Below are 16,432 nucleotides of genomic sequence, written 5' to 3'. Positions count from 1 at the left end.
GATAGTAGGCACCACGGCATCAGCGCCAGAGAAAAGTACCTGATACATATATGAGTATGCATTCAAACTTAACAGCCTTATTCAAAAGATGATCAGAGAATATTTTCACAACGGCCTACCTCTGCCTTAAATTCTTTTGGGAACTGGTCCTTTGCATCCCAAAGTATATCCATCTCATCGCGGTGGACCATTAAAATATTAGCACGCACAAATGCCGTGTGGAACATGATTCTAAAGACAATCTCCTCAGTCACAAAATCATCATGCAAATGTATACATTCCAGAACAACATCCCCTTGAACGCGGCACTGTATATCTAATTTTACCAGGATACACTCTTCCTGCAGATGAGATCACACATATGAGCATTTCATTGGAATAAACGAACTCCCAAACTCTAAACTATCTTTTATTAATGTTTTTAATTCTCATAAGTGGCAAACTACACCACCGTCTCAAGTTCAGTTTCCTGTGCATAAATCAGTGTGATGATCATATTGAGCAATATGTCACTAAGATACAATGGTCTAAAGGTACCTGTTGGTAGAGACGAGTGTGTTTCTTTGTCTTTAATGTGGAGAAGAGAAGTATGGAACTCCTGTTGGTTCGGGCTTTAGGATCCTGCCCATAAACGCGTAGAATTGGTCTGCAACCTTTTCTCTCTTCAAAATGTGGGAGATCTCTGAGAATCAAGCAATCCAAAAGAAGAGGCGTGTCTGAAGGAGGCCAGTCAGAGCCTAAATTTCTCCTAGAAATGTACTGAAGATATCTGAGTTGAGAAGGGTGTGGGTTTAGAGGCGACAATAGATGAAGAAGCTCCTTAGGAGCCTGTTTGTGTACCATCTCAAGAGTCTTCTGCTCACCATGATACTGTTTTCTGTACAATAAAAGCCCCGATAACATGAAGGCAAGAACAGGCCAACCACCTCTTTCACAATGCATCAAGAGAACATTTTGTTGACCTTCCAACGATAACCAGCTTTCACTCGATCGTAGGAAGTGATGGATCATTTCGAGAGGTAAAAGCGGGCAACTCTCATACTGCCGTGGATAATCCATTACAGTCATATCGTATTGAGACAACACGTCTGATATTTGACTTCGTTGTTCCCCTTCTCTAAAATTAAACACCATGAAAGATGCTTCTGGGAAATGATCCTGAAGCTGCGCCACGATGCCACCCAAGTATACTTTGTACTCATCCTCCCCCATAACATCGCTAGAGAAACAGCAGTCAAAAACTGCAAAACAAAAAAAAGAAACAAGAGACGATCAGCTCAGAAACCTGGAAACTCAAACACATAATTCCTATAGCTTTGAGACTATTGTCACTGAATACAATGTAGAAGTATCATTGTCGAACATTAAAGGAAAGCACAGTTTTTTTTAATTTCTTGGTTCGTGTCACACACACACACACAATAGAAGAATATCCCACAAAGATATAAATTGTCATCAAAGAGATTCGGATTCCTAAGAAACCTCTTTAATTCAAAGAGAGACAAGTTCAGCTAAGCTCCAATTTGCAAAAAGGTACACTCGAAATTCTCAACGCAATTAAACTGCCAAAACCCCTCCAACCAACCAGAAGCTCATTAGCAATTTTGATACAAATGCGTCCATATTATTATAGCAAGTTTCGAGATGCTTTTTTGTTTGTTGATCCTTGAAACAGAAGAATTCAATAAAAGAGTAAAAATACCATAAACACGCTCCGAGATCTCGAGAAGGCGATCCGGAGGCTTCTTGTAGAAGAAGCGACGGAACAGCGCCATCCGGTGGCGCTGTCTCTCCCGCGATCAGATCCAAACCGTCGGATTTAGTAAACCAACAAAGAGATCATTCTCGACTGCTCCAATTCCGTTGACCTAAACCCCAGATCCCTTTCTTCCCCCCTCTAAATTCACCTCACAAACCCTAATTTTTTTTTCACCCCCCCTAAGCCCAAAAAGTAGACAAATTTTGCAAAATTACAAGAGCATCATGATAAAGACCCAATTCCCAGAATTATTCTCCTCTCTATAATCCAATTTTGGAAACAACGCAAGTCGTAATCACAACGCCAACCCCAAAAAAGTTCAGGAAATTTTACCAAAATACTTTTTTTTTTTGGTTTCAAATTGAATCGATCTCTCTCTCTCTCTCTCTATGTACAATGCCGAATCGTGGAAAACAAAGAATCTTCGAAGCTAATCAAATAGTTTGTTAAAAAAATAAAATGAAAAATCTAAAAGAGAGAGAAGGAAGTGACAGTGAGATGAAGAATTTCAGGTGAAAATAAGGAGAAAGACGAAGCTCAGAATTACAAAATAGAACGAACAAAGATACGAGATTTCGACAAATCTTCCAGCAGTTTTTTTCTCAATTTAATTAATTTATTTTATTTTTTATTTGTTATTTATTTACAAAAGTGTTTTTCATTTTTTTAGAGGTATTTAATAATAGCAAACAAAAAAAAAACTTTTTTGGATTCGTAACCATAGTTGTGTTGTGTAATTGAAATTGAACTCTACGGAACACGAACCAAAAGCGTAAGTGGACGACGACTTTAGACACAGTTTAGAGAAAAAGGCAACAAAGACTCGGTTCGGATTTTTTTTTTGACAGACGAGACGAAGACAAGACCGTTCTCTACTCTCTAGGTGTCTGTCTCATCCTACGTGGATATTAGTACTTTTAAAAAAAAATAACAACTACGTTTCTTACGATCATAACAATAATAATTAAATTTCAACTTGGGGATTTTCCCATCTGTCTAAAACACGTCATTTTTAGAAATTCCTAATATCATTCATTCATTCATTCATATGCGAACAAGCCATTAAACACATTCACATTTTCTTGTTTGTGAACCGTGTTCCGTGTACGTACGTACTTACCACATTTATAATTGGTTCATGTATATATATATGTGTAATGTGTTTTTTAATATAGTGATGTTAATAAAAAAAACTTTAATAAAGGGGATCGTCTTTTTGATCCTTTCAAACGGCTCCCTTCTTTTATCAATCGATCATAGAGAGGACAGTAATTTGTCTATATGAGTATATATGATATAAATTTTGACAGATATAAATTTTGCTGTGAAACTGAATACTAATTGTATAAATGAAATAAAAAATAATAATAAGAAAAAACTAATATTTCCTCAGTTCCAAAATATATGATGTTTTAACTAAGGGGGAGGTATTGGTTTAGGATTTAGAAAGAATTTTAATGACTTTAAAAGTTAGGTAAACTATGTTGTTATTCAATCAAGACTTTTAAAAACTCTTTAAAAATTTGGTGTTATTGGTTGTGGATTTGTAAAAAGTTATCTAAAATCTTGATAAATCTAGTGTTATTGGATTAAGAGTTTTATAAAGTCATTAAAAGTTTTATGTTATTCAAGTAAAACAAAAGAATCTTGGATTGTTAATGAATTCAAATTTTATGTTATTGGTTTAGGATTTTATATCATTTCCTTCATAACAAAAGTCATGAAAACTCTTTCATCAAATAGAAAGATTTTACAAGATTAGAAAAAACAAATCATCAAGATTTTAAAAAACTTCCTAAACAATCTCTTAGAATCCTTCATTTTTAACTTTCAATTTTCTATGATTCTAACAATCAGCAAGAACATAAAGTCATTAAAATTCTTTCTAAATCCTAAACCAATACCTCCCCTTAAACACGGATGTTAAAATTTTTTAACATAATCAAACAACAAAAACGACTTTTTATATCTTAAAAAACGGTTAACGGCCCATTGGTCTTCCTAACTGAGATCCATATAAAATAGTTGGGCTTAAGTATAGTTAACAGCCCATTGATCTTCCTGACTAAAAGAGTCACGTGTCTCTTTTAGATGCTGTTTAACAAGTCAACAACAGAAGTCTATGCGATTGATTCTTAGGGTTCTGTGATTTGAATCGGTGATATGGTCTACTGAATCCGTCTGTTTGATTCCTAATCCGATGTCGCTGTTCGGACGATTCTTTTTTAAAAAAACCTCCTCCGGTTGGGGTTGTCGAGAGATGGGAGCGTGTCTTTGTCTTTTAATAACAAGAAAATAATAAGCCCTCAAAATCGCTCTTCAAACCGGTTCGACCAGATAGATGGTTTGTCTTAAAAAAGATTGATTTTAATCTTCCAACAAATTAGGATTGGTTTGCTGGATCTGTGTAAATTTGTAAAGTGTTTTTAGTAATAATCACTCTGTATTAAAATATAGGATATTTTAATAAAAGCATACAGATTAAAAAATTTTATTTTTAATAAGTTCAACTAATCAGAAATAATATTATATAATATAAAATATTAAACTAATCTAAAAGTTCTATAAAAACTTGAAAATATCCTATATTTTAAAACAAAAATTTTTTGAAAAAGGCAGTAGTTTTTTTCACTTGTTTCGATGTACAAAATTATAAAAGGAGAATAATTTTTTCCTCTCAGGACTTGGGGGAAAGTGAGGAGAGAGAGAGACATTAAATGTAAGAAAAAGACAAAGAGGAAGAAGAAAGAATGAGAGAGAGACGAAAAAAGTACTAATAATATTTTTCTTCTTCTTCTTTTCTCACAGAACAGCACAGCACAAGTCTCTGTCTCTCCTCCAAGTCCCATGTTTCGCTTCTTCTGTTTGTTTCCTGAGAAAATTCTACAAATTCCCTGCAATCCAATCTCTTTCTTCGTCCAAAGATAATAATGGCCCAGCAGATCTCTCGGACGCACTTGTAACATTAAAGATTAAAAGATACATATAGAGAGAGATCCCCTGTTCTTTTGGGGGTGTATCCCACTTTCTCCTTTTTTTGCATTTTCCCGAGAAAATAAAAAGACAATCTTTTTTCTTTCTTTCTTTCTTTATTCTCTCTGTTTTCTCAGCATCTTCCTCAACTAAAGAAAGAAGCTTTGAGCTGAAAATCTCAGAAAAACCTTTCTTTTGTTCTTGTTTTTTTCTTTTTCTAAAGGTAGATCCTTTCTCTCTTCTTGTGTCTTGTCACTTTACTGATTATATAAGGTTTCTGGGTTTCTTCTTCTGCAGATATCTAACTCAAAAGTTTCATCTTTTGCTTCCTTCTTACTTAGGTAGGTCGTTGATGTTAGTTAACAGTGGCTTGTTTTTATTCGTTTCTTATTGCTTTAGAAAGCTTTTTTTTCTTCTTTATCTTAACCTTCAAACACTTGTGATGTTTCTGTCAACAAATAGTCTTTGAGATCTTTTATCTACAAGCTCATCTTCCTCCACATTTGCAACTATAGATAGATAAGAATAAAAAGCAGATTTTTTGATTCCTTATGAAAATTATTGGTTCATGCAAGTTGATAAAATTGTTTCTTTTTTTCTTTCTTTCTTGGTACAGCGATCTTGCTCAAGACTGTGTTAAGTGAATGAAAAAAAATGCAGCAGAACAGCTTTTTCCCGGGGTGCTATTTCTCAAACCGTGACAATACGGATGCGAGAACTGGCTGGAGTTTGTGTCCTGCACAGAACACTGATTCGGTCTTAACCAATAATAGTTACGGCGTGAACCTGAATGTTGATGATGATACACTCTCTTTGTTGTATGGTGATCTTTATCTTAGCCAAGTGAAAGATTCGTTGAGACACACCATGCTTGTACATGAATCTGTCTTTGGAAGTCAGGTGTGTTTTCTTTTTTTCATGCGTTATCTTGGGGTGTTTCTTGTTTCCTCCAAGTTAAAGAGTTTGATACTTTTTTTCCATTGTAGATCTATGAGCTTCATCGTCTGTACCGAAGGCAGAAGGAATTGATGATGGAAATGGAGGGAACTCAACATCAAAACGCCTTGTACTTAAATCCTGCTTTCCCTATCCCTAGAGCACACTGGATGAGTTCGAGCATCTCTGCTTATCAAACTAGGTATTTGCCTCATGAAGAAGACATTCCTTACCATATGGAAGCTGAGCGTCTTGTAGATAACAATGTTGAGAAGTTTGAGAAGAAGCTCTTGGATCTGGAAGTACCAGTTTTTGAGTATAATGATATGCATGGAGGAGTCCATGATGCTCCAAACTTTTTGAAAGAGCAATCTCTGAGAAGGTCTTTGGATTCGGGTAAGCTACAACTTGATTTGAATGAACCGGCCAAGATCGAGGAACATTCAGATAATGTGTTCAGTCAGTTCTTGAGTCCAGTTACATCAAATGGGATTAGAGAAGGTTCTGATACAAAGAATGAGGGAGAAAGTTCATTAAAAGGTTTCAACGGGATGAATGAAGCGCAAGGATCTGTTAAATGTCGAGAAGGTAAGAAAATGGAACTATATGTTTACATATTGGTTCTTTTCTCAAGCATTTTTGTCACACTTTCTTGATATATGGAAGGTTTAATTGATGTGATACTTCTTTTGAACAGATAACGTAATTGACTTGAATATGTCTCCCCTTTCATCTGACGATGAAGTAACAACCATTGTTCAGAAGTTTGAAACCGAGAAACGACATGAGTGTTCATCGGTTACGGTTCATGGAAAACACAGTTCAAATCAGCCGCGAGTGAATGTTCAAGCTCTACCATGTTCAACTAGCACTTTACTTTTGGACAAGCGATTTAAGTCATTCATGAGAGGCTCAAGGTCAAAGAAGAAGGTAAAACTTTGTCAAAGCAACAAAACTTTCAAAGGCTCAAACAATGACCCGCACTTGAGTGCTCAAGCCAGCTCAGAATCTCAAAGCAATCAAACGAGTATGCAGAAAGGGAGTTTAAGTTCTTTGTCTGAGGCAAAATCTGCAGAAAAGGGGACCAATTTAGGAAAGAAAAGGTGTTGTAAATCACAAATGAAGTCCAGTAAGGGTCAAAAAGTAGTTGCGAGAAAGAGTGGAAGAATTAAACGGAAGAAGAGCAGAAAGATATCTCTTGTTAGAGAGGGAAATTATCAAGAAGTGTGTGCAGCTGAGGCTATAGTACATATGTCTAGAAAGTCAGCCACTGATTATATTACTTCCTTGGGCAGAAATCTTCTTTGGTTCGCCGAGATTTCTTCTTCGGTTGCAAAGATGCAAAGAGAGAAGAAGCTAGAGGAGCACGAGACAGGTCTGAGATGGAACTCTTCAGACAAAGGAGCAGCAGTCTCTAGCGTTGTCCTTGGGAAGCAGAGGGGAAGCCGGGCCAGGCAGGGAAAGCCGAAATGCAAAGATGACCAGGACGATGATAACGCGAGTATAGGCACATTTTCAGAATGTGAAGCCAATGAGGATATGCAGGTACTAGGAAAGCTAATTGAAGCATCTGAACTAAAGTGGAATTGCAGGTTCCTCAAGAACAAGCGCAAAAGCTCTCCTCCTAAACCAATAGATGCTTTTACTTTTTGGGGGGAAGAAAAAACAGGCGTTTATTGGGGAGCTTTGAAAAAGCGAAGACGAAGCTCTAGAATTCCTGCTGCTAATTTTACTCACATGATCATCAACCAAGTAGTATAGCCAAACTAAAGAAGTAATTACATCCCTTGCTATAGTTTGCTTCATGTTTTTCTTTTGGAGAATTAAGAGTCTTACTCTTACTGATGATGCTTTTTGTAACAAGTCTTGTTCTAGAGATGAAGACTACATAGGAGAAACTAAACTTCTAGAATATTAGTTCCTCTAATGCCAATGACTGTGTTTTTTTAGACTAGAGATGGTACCGAACAAAGTTCAAAGCTACTTAGATGAACCATCATAACCAGTCTTTTACATTACCTTGATTCTTGGTTCATACATTAAGTTAAAGCTTTGGTTTTTCCTCATCATATGGTGTCTGATTTTTGAGGAAAATGTTTATAACCAAATTGATATGGTTTTAAAAATATAGATCACATTGACCATGGTTGTGAATACTAGACCATATTGAATGAAACAAATGTATAAATGTATGGATATAAATATCAACCAGAAACATAGGCAGACCAAACTAGATAAAAGAAAGAAACAACAAACAAATGTATAAAATGTATGGATATATATAAACTCTTTTCTTTCTAACATAACGACAAATAAGTAGTATTTCAAGAATTGAGGTTTGTAAAATGAGAGCTTTGAAGAGCTTCTTGTAAGAGTTCATGATCATCCCAAGAATCGCGATAAGTCTCAAGATTCTCCTGAGAATTATTGAGAGCAGACAAACATAGTAGCTTTCTCCATTCTTCCAAATGCGGAAACCCAACATAGTCCGCGTATTTATCGCAATACTATAGAAAAAAGGTTCAAAACATATAACACAAAACTGTCTTTAGCTAGGACATGAAATCAAGAGTATAAGAGAAATAATATATTCTGTTTGTATAGGGATTTAGGTATAACTTACCGTGAAATCAGCAATGTCGTGAGTGTTGTGTTTAGGGACTCCAGCAAGATCTCTTGACCGATAAAACTCTGCCACGGATTGTAACATTTGGTCAGAAGAAGGAAGAGATGACTTCCCGGACAAAACTTGAGCTATCCATTTTGCTTGTGCTTCAAAGAATGGGAATCCTATTAACTGCAACAAAAAAAGAAAATACCACCAATAAACTTTTTTTTTTTATCTTAGAGTGAATGTTAATGATTTGTATAGTCCCTAAAAACCAAAAGATGAAAGATGAGACCTTTCTGGGGATACCGACAAAGGAGAGAGAAGGGGAGAGACAAGGAGGGAAAGTATGTTCGAAGAGTGGACCAACTCTATCATCATCAACTTCTATTCTTCCTTTACTCTCAAGAAATGGAAACTTGTACGAGTACCTGTGTTTTTTTGGTCCCCCAAACACTATTATTATTAGTATTATCAAAGTAAACAATATATACTAGTAGTACTATACAATTTGAGAAATTCAAAACAAATGACAAAAATTTGGTTATATTTTGTCTATGATGTCCCCAAGAACTAGGTGTAGTGAATTGAGAAGACCAATGTATAAAAAGATTTGTATCCCACTCAATCTGGCTTTATGAGTCCCGCATTTTAGTTAAGAATATATGTAATGTTTTGATATGTTTAATAACAAGAAAGTTGATATTTATATAAATGATTTGTATCTAGTAGGAGTAGGACAAATATCTTCTTCTTTTTTTCTGACCAAACTGGATTAGGACTAATATATAAGTTACGAACAAATCATGCAGATCCCAATGATCAACCATTATTATTTTTAATTTAATTTCCTGCTTTTATCTTACTGATTAAAATTGGAATTATTGATATAGCAAAAAAAATTGAAATTAATTTTCTTTTATTTATTACATGAAGCAATGTATAGTGAGTGTACGATGTCGATGAAGACCACAATACCCCACATAGCCACACAACAAATTAATTTAACTTAGTTACGGTTAAATCACACTATCAAAGGAAACTTAATCATCATTATCTATTTGTCTTCTCTAACGGAAACAAAAGGTAGCAATTAGTCTATTCTTCAGCTTTCAAGAACAATTGTTTTTTTTTTTAACGCTAACCAAATCAATCAAATTAAAGATCTTTTGTTTATCCATTCTATCTTACCCGGTGCAATATAAAATAGTATCAGCGACGACCCAAGATCCATCCACAAAAATGACTCTCCCATCATCCTCTAAAGTTTCAATCTACGAAATGAAAATCAAAGATTTCGAACTTTTAAATCAAAATTAAAGTGACACACATATCATATATATTAAAGTGAAGAAAACCTGTGGGTGAATAAGAAGGTTTGGGTGTTTGGAAATGACTTTGGAAAGGCCAGACGATATATCAAGTGTCTTGGAACTTAAATGAACTTCCTTTGCCACTTCCACAAGCTCCATTGATATGTCTTGTCCACTCATTGAGTTCCCAACCACCACCACCACCTATCACCATCATGACCATCACTATCATTATAAGTCATAACTCATAACCATTATAATCCATCACCAAATTTAAGAGGATATAGAGATATTCAATCACCTCATTACGAAATGGATCAGGCACCCTGTAAACATGGCTATGGATTTGCTTCCTTTTCCAAGAATCCATTCCTATAGCCACCAAATAATCATGAAAGACAAATCAGTAACCATACATATTTACATAAATAGCAAATGAAAAATAGAGGGATCAAAAATAGTAAAATAATCAACAAATGTGATCAACTAGTAACTATTGAATTCAATAGATAATATACCTTTAATATTGGGCAATCTAGGGTGGGAGTAATGACCAGTAGCGACAACAACAGCATCAAAGATCTCTTCCAAAACCTTACCACTTAACTTCTCTTTACTTCTCACAATCCACCTCTTTACACCATCATCATCTTCTTCTTCTTCCCTTACAAACTCAACCTTAACATTAAACCTAATCATCTCTCTTAACCCAAAAGCTTCACAAAAGTCCTTAAGATACAACCAAAGCTCCTTATGCCCTGGAAACCTCCTCATGTCTCTCCCTTTCTTCGCCACAAACGGAAAATCCGAATAACCCATTATCTCTCTCGGTGAGGTTAGCCTCAAGGAAGAGTAAATGCTGCTATGGACCTTAAGTTCACCATTAATGGAACCACTACTTCTTCCTAATGGATCTTCTTCTTCTACGTTTGGTTGATACAACCATTGCCCTCCTACGTCGCCGTTTTGCTCCAATACCACCACTTTGTGCCCTTCTTTTCTTAGCTCCCTTGCGGAGACTAGCCCCGCCGGTCCAGCTCCGATGACACATACCTTCTTTGATCGGCTTCTTGATGCTTCTGATGTCACCGAAACCATATTCTTATTAGTTTGAAGAAAGATAAATTTGAAGTGGCTTCTTGATTTGGTTTCTTTATGTGGTCTCTCCCCCGATGTTTTTATAGTTGAAATTTAAGACTTTCTCACTACTACTACTCGATATGTCATGTTTCATATTTCTCTTTATTTATTTACTTTTTGCTGGTTTTATAATTATTACACTCATAATCTTTTATATATATACTTTTAAAACTCGAAAACTCTGACCGATCCACCGTTATGACAATTTTTTGTAGGTCAAATTTATATCTCTACGTGGAAGCTAATGTTTCAAAACTTTTTTTGTTCTTTTTTGTTTTTCAGCAAAAGAGAATCATAATTAATTTTAAAAATCATCATTTTGCTTAGGAAACAATTTTAATATACTATATCATGGCTTGGGTATTTGATTACTTAGTTGTATGCTAAAAATGGTAACTATAATTAGCTTGGCTATCGTAGGAAGCTACAGTGTTCATCGTTTACAAAAATACTGCTTTCTGAATGAATTTAATAATTTGAGATTAATTCAAAATTGTTTAATTAACATTTTTACATTTTTCGAAATAGTTTTGGTTCTGCATTTGTAAATGTGAGAAACTTAACGTCGGAGATAATATATAAAAAAGTTGTGTGAGTTACGTGCCGACTAGAGAATATCAAATCTAAGAAGAGATATTAATATAAGAAAAAGTGAGACAAAAAGTTAGTAAACCCTTTCCAACCAAGTTAAAAAAGGAAAACAGTCTTGAGACACAAAATAATGGCTATTGTGTCCCTCTAACTCAAAGAAAACTCATCTTGCTGTTAAAAGCTGTGCTTAGGGTTTGTTGGAAACATTACCAACCTATGTTTTTCTAAAATCGAAATACTTAAATATAAATATACAGTATAAATAAATGATTAAAATGTAATATACTTACCATTATAAGTTTATATAGTAAAATTGACGAGCAAAATCTACAAACATTTTGAGATCCATGAATGATTGAATCTAAATAGTATTAAGTATGTATAATTGTATATACATCAGATTGGAAAGAGTAAGTCTTAAAGGAAAGGAAACATCAACAATTATTTCACTGGCCTCTTTATTATGATCCCATCCTCATGAACTTTAAAGGAACCAAAACATATTTTTTATTTGCGATCGATCAGCATTTGAAGATCTTTTGCCTAGAATACTATAATTACCATTTCAGTTATATGTAATAAAACAATGATGATATTGATACGTAACGTAATATAGCATTGGATCCACTCTTTGTTTTTCTAGTATCTGATTTTCGCCCCATTGGAACATCCTTTGCTTCTTAATTACACAACGAATTTTATTTATATTTATTTAAATAGAAACATGAAGTGTGAGTATTTTCAATAATTAACTTCTTTTTTGGATGTTATATATTTGTCGCTTTGGACATAAGGAATATATATGAACATGTACTCATTATATACTACGTATATGTTAACAGATACAAAAAAATCCGGAGATATGGAATTTAAAACAGGTACAAAACTACAATGTAGAAGAAATTTTTACCATAAAAAAAATTAGGCTGACCACTTTGCTTTCTTGACAAGAAACTGCCGAGAAACTAATCTTTCATTCCAAGCAAAAATGTGATTACAGAGATACAATCATACAAACAGAACCGTTGCTTTGTCACTGAGAGTTCCATTTACTGACAAGTAAAAAAAAAAAATGAGTATTTTTACGAGGCATGATTGATTTTCTGATCTATGGAGTAAGAACTACCGGGAACTTCAACCAAAAGCTCATCTTCCTCTTCATCGGTTACTGAATCAGTCTCCTGAAAACATACATAACAAAAGTTTAATGCTACAACGAGTCTTGCCATGTATTGTAATAGTCCCCTCATGTCATTTGAATTTGTTTTCATAATCAATACCTTTGTGCAGTCGTCAGCCGAGAGATCTGTTTGCTTTGGTATGTTTCTGAGTTCTTTTAAAGTGTTTTTGAGTTGTTTTCTGGCTTCGGACCGTATCACTTTACGTTCCACGCATTGAGCTGCAGTGACATCGGCATGACATGCCACACAAAGTGTCCTCATGTTCTCTAGCCGACACTCGCCTATCCATGATCCAAATTTCGAGAAAACTTGTTCAGTTAGTTGAGTTACCATATGAATATGTTTATTGAGTGGTCTAGTGTAAAAGATTCTGACTTACCTCCACCTTGGTACACTGGAATGATATGATCTGCATGCCACGCATTTCCCTCGGTTGGATCAGTGACCAGGGTTTCAAGCCTTTGACATTAGAGGAGAAAATTAAAAAATTGAATTTCAAAAAAAAAATTTGTATGTTCAATGCAGTGATTAAACTCCTTATATGACATTGTAAGAGAAATACAAGCAAAAAATTGGGTTTGAATGGCTCACAAGTTCTTCCGGGCAAACAATTCAGGAGCAACTTGGTTTATGTATTTACGGCGTTTTTCCAGTGGTAAAGGCCTTAACCGTCTGACGAGTTGGTGGCAGTCTAATTTGCAGTTTGTGCAAATTCCATGTTCTATCTGGAAAAGTTCCTGAGATTTGAAACCTTACACCTCTTAGTGATGCATTAAAATTTATATGTTAAAAGATATGAAACTCTTCTAATCAAAACTAATATGCATTAAATAATGAAAGATGACCAAGAAAAACCTGGCGAATATATCTGCCGCTTGTTCTTATTCGGTAATCTTCATAGCATGCAAGATCACAGAAAAGATCCTCAAAATACTCAGGCTCCTTGGCGTTGTTTCCCCTAGAATAAAAAAAGAATTTAAAGTTCAATTAAAACAGTGACCAAAAACCATCAATCAGTAAGTAAACCATGTATTCACTCACTTGCAGGGCTTTTGACAGAGTTTACAGAGTGGTTCGTTACTCATACTCCAAGCTTGGGTGTATTCTTTTTCCTTTCTTTGGTGTCCACTTCTAAGGTTGACCTTTTTCCACACTGCACTTGCAGGTAAAGGAATACTGATCTCAGAAAACGGTGTGTTTCGTCTTTTGCTCCCTCCCCTGAGCAATCCCTGATGCAGAAAACTCTCAATATAGTTATGTTGGAATCATATATTCGGAAAAAAGAAATTTAGCTTGAAGATATACCTCGCTGTTGTGGCTAGCACTTTCACTCAAGTAGCTTAACTCCAGTGACAGAGGTAATTGTAAAGGCTTTCCAAGTAGTTTCCGCTTTTCGATTGGCCGTAATGATTTCCACTCTTTCAGAAATTCTAAAATAGCAAGTACATGAACCGTATCATCCGTATTGGATTCAGGACTTGTTTCTTTATTGATACCCTGACTTAAATTGCTTGCTTCAATCTCTTCTGGTCGGAAGTTCTCGAAGCAAGGCCTTGGTCGTGGATCTTTCCCAGGAATGCAAGAATATAAATGAATTCTTCCAGTGTTTTGGCTCACCTAAAAGAATTTAATATCCGATTCATATGTGTTGTCAGCTCCAAACAAGTAAAGATCATGATATTTGATAAAATTTCATAATAGAAGTAAGAATCAGACTACAGCCTAGATCTGATAAACTTAGAACTGACACGAGACTGAAAATATGCAGTGGATTCACCAAATTTGGCCTCCTTGACATAACTATATTTCATGACCACCAACGTCCAAAGGCAACAAGAATAACGGATAAAATAAGAAGAACCAATGCAGACTTTAAACTTTACCTCAAATCGCAGGGGATCGACAAGTGGATAAATGGAACTGGAATCATCTTCTTTCACAAGCCCATCATCAGCAATAAACTGCATCATAAGAAAATTATATATAAATTTTAGGACATGTTAGAGAAGAAAAATAGACCTTTAAATTCATACAATTTCAGGCTGATGATTTTCTTGGTTTTCCTGGTCTAACATAGTAGAAGAAATGCTTCCAGAAGACCTCATCTCAGAGCCGGAACCATTTTCATCAAAAGGACACGCTTCTAATATATCCAAATGAGAAATCAGGTCGTCCTGCTTTGGCCAAAAAAAAAATTAAAAAACCATTCAGCCAAAACGAGTGATATCTGAGTACCATAATCAGTGACACATCTGAGTTCCATAATCAAAGAGACATTTGGCTTGCTTAATTCATGGTGTACGAAAGATAAATTCAGAGGTCATAAAGGTCCAATTTGTTTGATCAATGACAAGTCAAGAAGAAATAAACCTTAAGATCAATAGTATTTGATACATCTGTCCCAGATCCCAAATCTTCACAGCTTTCAACAATCTTATCAGCTACTACAGTATTAGCTTTTGATGGTTGCGCTTCAAGAACTTCTCTTTCACTGCTTTCTTCAGCAGGCTTGAAAATATATGCTCTTTCAATCTGCCCAGATACCAATTTTTATCATACAAACTAATGGTTGTCATGTGAATAAAATTAAGCCTATGACATATGAATAAGCCTCTATGTGTTGTGAAAATCTAAGGCAAGGACAGTAGTTTACTGAGAATTGAGAAAAAGAGCAGAGATTTGGGAGATACTTCAATTTCGGTCTTCCCATCATATTTTCCATCAGTAGTAGATGAAATACGGTGCAACTTCTTGTTCAGATTTTGCCAATTTGTCTCGTCCATAGTATCCTGTTACATAGTATCCAATTCAAGTATAATGGATAGCTTCAAGTGACTAATATCGCAGCAGCAAACAAGTTTACCTTTGCGCAAATGATGTATACATTGACTGCACTTGTCTGACCTCGCCTATGTGCTCTATCCTCTGCCTTCAAAATGTAATCAATTGATTATGCATCTAGCAGCCTTACCGTGTTTGCAGAATAGGTTTAGGAACGAGAAAACAAGAAGTTAAGAGTACAAAAAGAGCAGTACATCAAAAATACCTGAAGCAACAGTGACGGTGTTTTAGGCAATTCAACGAACACAACATTTTGTGCTGCTGAAAAATCAAGTCCAACTCCCCCAGCTTCTACGCCAATAATTGCAACTTTTACCTGGAGTGAGAGCCATAGCATAGTCAAATACCACACATCCTCGCAAGCACAATCAATTCAAGAGTTAATAAACATATAGGACATATTGTGCATACCTCACTAGAAAACTGAAATGACTGTACAGCCAATTGTCTATCTCTTGGCAATGTCATCCCATCAATGCGGACGAAACCAATCCCTTTATCACATATAAATTCCTGAAAATCAATAATCACAAGTGAAATTTTAACAGAAAACTACTAGCTCATAATATGTTACATGAGCTGCATCGTTATTATAACAAGTTTAACTAGCAGACAGATATACAGTTTTGAAATTTTCAAAGATTTAATGATGAGATTGAAGCATACTAACCTGAATTCCATCCAGAACCTTGTGGTGATGTGCAAAAATGACCATTTTAGTTGAACTTGTGTCTCCATCAATTTCTTCTGGGGTATAATCCAATCTTGATAGAAGTGGATGTAGGGATAACCATTCACGAAAGGCAGAAAGCTTTGCAATGCCAAGTTGTTGATAGGAAAGTTTCCCACATAGTTGATTCTCTTTGTCAGCTAAAGCACAACAAAAGGATAAAATGAAAAAGAGTGCAAATATATGCAAAAAAAATTATATCTTGACACCTATGGAAAGAATTTAGTCAAAACATACTCTCAGGGCCTTCAGAGTTCTCTGCGTCTACATGTCCAGCTTCATTTGATCCACGAGCATTTTGATCTATACTTAAAAAGGCAGCATGTGTTAAAACATTGTATGGACCACAGTGATTCAGTA

At 35.2% G+C, this 16,432-nt stretch overlaps 4 protein-coding genes across 5 annotated transcripts in view; 1 reads left to right on the top strand and 3 right to left on the bottom strand.

Annotated features, from left to right (window-relative positions):
- LOC104709888 (formin-like protein 20) overlaps nucleotides 1–2,372 on the bottom strand; it is a 10,167-nt gene extending 7,795 nt beyond the window's left edge. Inside the window, exons 1-2 of the mRNA XM_019228831.1 lie at nucleotides 1,703–2,372; nucleotides 770–1,241 (exon numbers count right to left, since the gene is read on the bottom strand). Coding sequence (XP_019084376.1) covers nucleotides 770–1,241; nucleotides 1,703–1,775 — 545 coding nt within the window. The 5' untranslated portion in view covers nucleotides 1,776–2,372. The remainder of the gene's footprint in view (nucleotides 1–769; nucleotides 1,242–1,702) is intronic.
- On the top strand, nucleotides 4,499–7,617 carry LOC104708321. 2 transcript variants are annotated; one of them, XM_010424870.2, is made up of 4 exons: nucleotides 4,499–4,955; nucleotides 5,349–5,632; nucleotides 5,719–6,256; nucleotides 6,366–7,617. In XM_010424870.2, exons 2-4 carry the CDS (start codon nucleotides 5,387–5,389, stop codon nucleotides 7,427–7,429), a joined length of 1,848 nt encoding a protein of 615 aa, XP_010423172.1. In that variant the 5' UTR covers nucleotides 4,499–4,955; nucleotides 5,349–5,386; the 3' UTR covers nucleotides 7,430–7,617. The 2 variants fall into 2 exon arrangements, with proteins under 2 accessions (XP_010423172.1, XP_010423171.1); XM_010424869.2 differs by having other exon boundaries at nucleotides 4,499–5,073.
- LOC104708320 (flavin-containing monooxygenase FMO GS-OX-like 9) lies at nucleotides 7,835–10,801 on the bottom strand. The gene is made up of 7 exons (XM_010424868.1): nucleotides 10,108–10,801; nucleotides 9,891–9,961; nucleotides 9,635–9,793; nucleotides 9,468–9,550; nucleotides 8,572–8,707; nucleotides 8,292–8,465; nucleotides 7,835–8,175 (listed from the first exon to the last, which is right to left on the bottom strand). Exons 1-7 carry the CDS (start codon nucleotides 10,685–10,687, stop codon nucleotides 7,993–7,995), a joined length of 1,386 nt encoding a protein of 461 aa, XP_010423170.1. The 5' UTR covers nucleotides 10,688–10,801; the 3' UTR covers nucleotides 7,835–7,992.
- Nucleotides 12,403–16,432, bottom strand: part of LOC104709887 (DNA annealing helicase and endonuclease ZRANB3-like) — a 9,947-nt gene continuing 5,917 nt past the window's right edge. The window contains exons 17-30 of the mRNA XM_010426428.2: nucleotides 15,754–15,855; nucleotides 15,548–15,658; nucleotides 15,365–15,430; nucleotides 15,192–15,290; nucleotides 14,872–15,033; nucleotides 14,535–14,675; nucleotides 14,385–14,462; nucleotides 13,807–14,118; nucleotides 13,543–13,730; nucleotides 13,357–13,459; nucleotides 13,093–13,238; nucleotides 12,881–12,960; nucleotides 12,601–12,782; nucleotides 12,403–12,501 (exon numbers count right to left, since the gene is read on the bottom strand). Coding sequence (XP_010424730.1) covers nucleotides 12,403–12,501; nucleotides 12,601–12,782; nucleotides 12,881–12,960; nucleotides 13,093–13,238; nucleotides 13,357–13,459; nucleotides 13,543–13,730; nucleotides 13,807–14,118; nucleotides 14,385–14,462; nucleotides 14,535–14,675; nucleotides 14,872–15,033; nucleotides 15,192–15,290; nucleotides 15,365–15,430; nucleotides 15,548–15,658; nucleotides 15,754–15,855 — 1,869 coding nt within the window. The remainder of the gene's footprint in view (nucleotides 12,502–12,600; nucleotides 12,783–12,880; nucleotides 12,961–13,092; nucleotides 13,239–13,356; nucleotides 13,460–13,542; nucleotides 13,731–13,806; nucleotides 14,119–14,384; nucleotides 14,463–14,534; nucleotides 14,676–14,871; nucleotides 15,034–15,191; nucleotides 15,291–15,364; nucleotides 15,431–15,547; nucleotides 15,659–15,753; nucleotides 15,856–16,432) is intronic.

Source organism: Camelina sativa, chromosome 8 (assembly GCF_000633955.1).
Source record: "Camelina sativa cultivar DH55 chromosome 8, Cs, whole genome shotgun sequence".
Classification (NCBI taxonomy): domain Eukaryota; kingdom Viridiplantae; phylum Streptophyta; class Magnoliopsida; order Brassicales; family Brassicaceae; genus Camelina; species Camelina sativa.
This window is presented reverse-complemented; position numbering and strand designations above follow the sequence as displayed.

Coding starts and splice junctions, on each gene's coding strand:
- LOC104708321 (XM_010424870.2), top strand. CDS start 5,387: ATGCAGCAGAACAGCTTTTTCCCGGGGTGCTATTTCTCAAACCGTGAC. Junction 5,633..5,718: donor AATCTGTCTTTGGAAGTCAG/GTGTGTTTTCTT, acceptor TTTCCATTGTAG/ATCTATGAGCTTCATCGTCT. Junction 6,257..6,365: donor ATCTGTTAAATGTCGAGAAG/GTAAGAAAATGG, acceptor TCTTTTGAACAG/ATAACGTAATTGACTTGAAT.
- LOC104708320 (XM_010424868.1), bottom strand. CDS start 10,687: ATGGTTTCGGTGACATCAGAAGCATCAAGAAGCCGATCAAAGAAGGTA. Junction 8,708..9,467: donor ACTATTTTATATTGCACCGG/GTAAGATAGAAT, acceptor AAAAAAACACAG/GTACTCGTACAAGTTTCCAT. Junction 8,466..8,571: donor TTGTCGGTATCCCCAGAAAG/GTCTCATCTTTC, acceptor TTTTTGTTGCAG/TTAATAGGATTCCCATTCTT.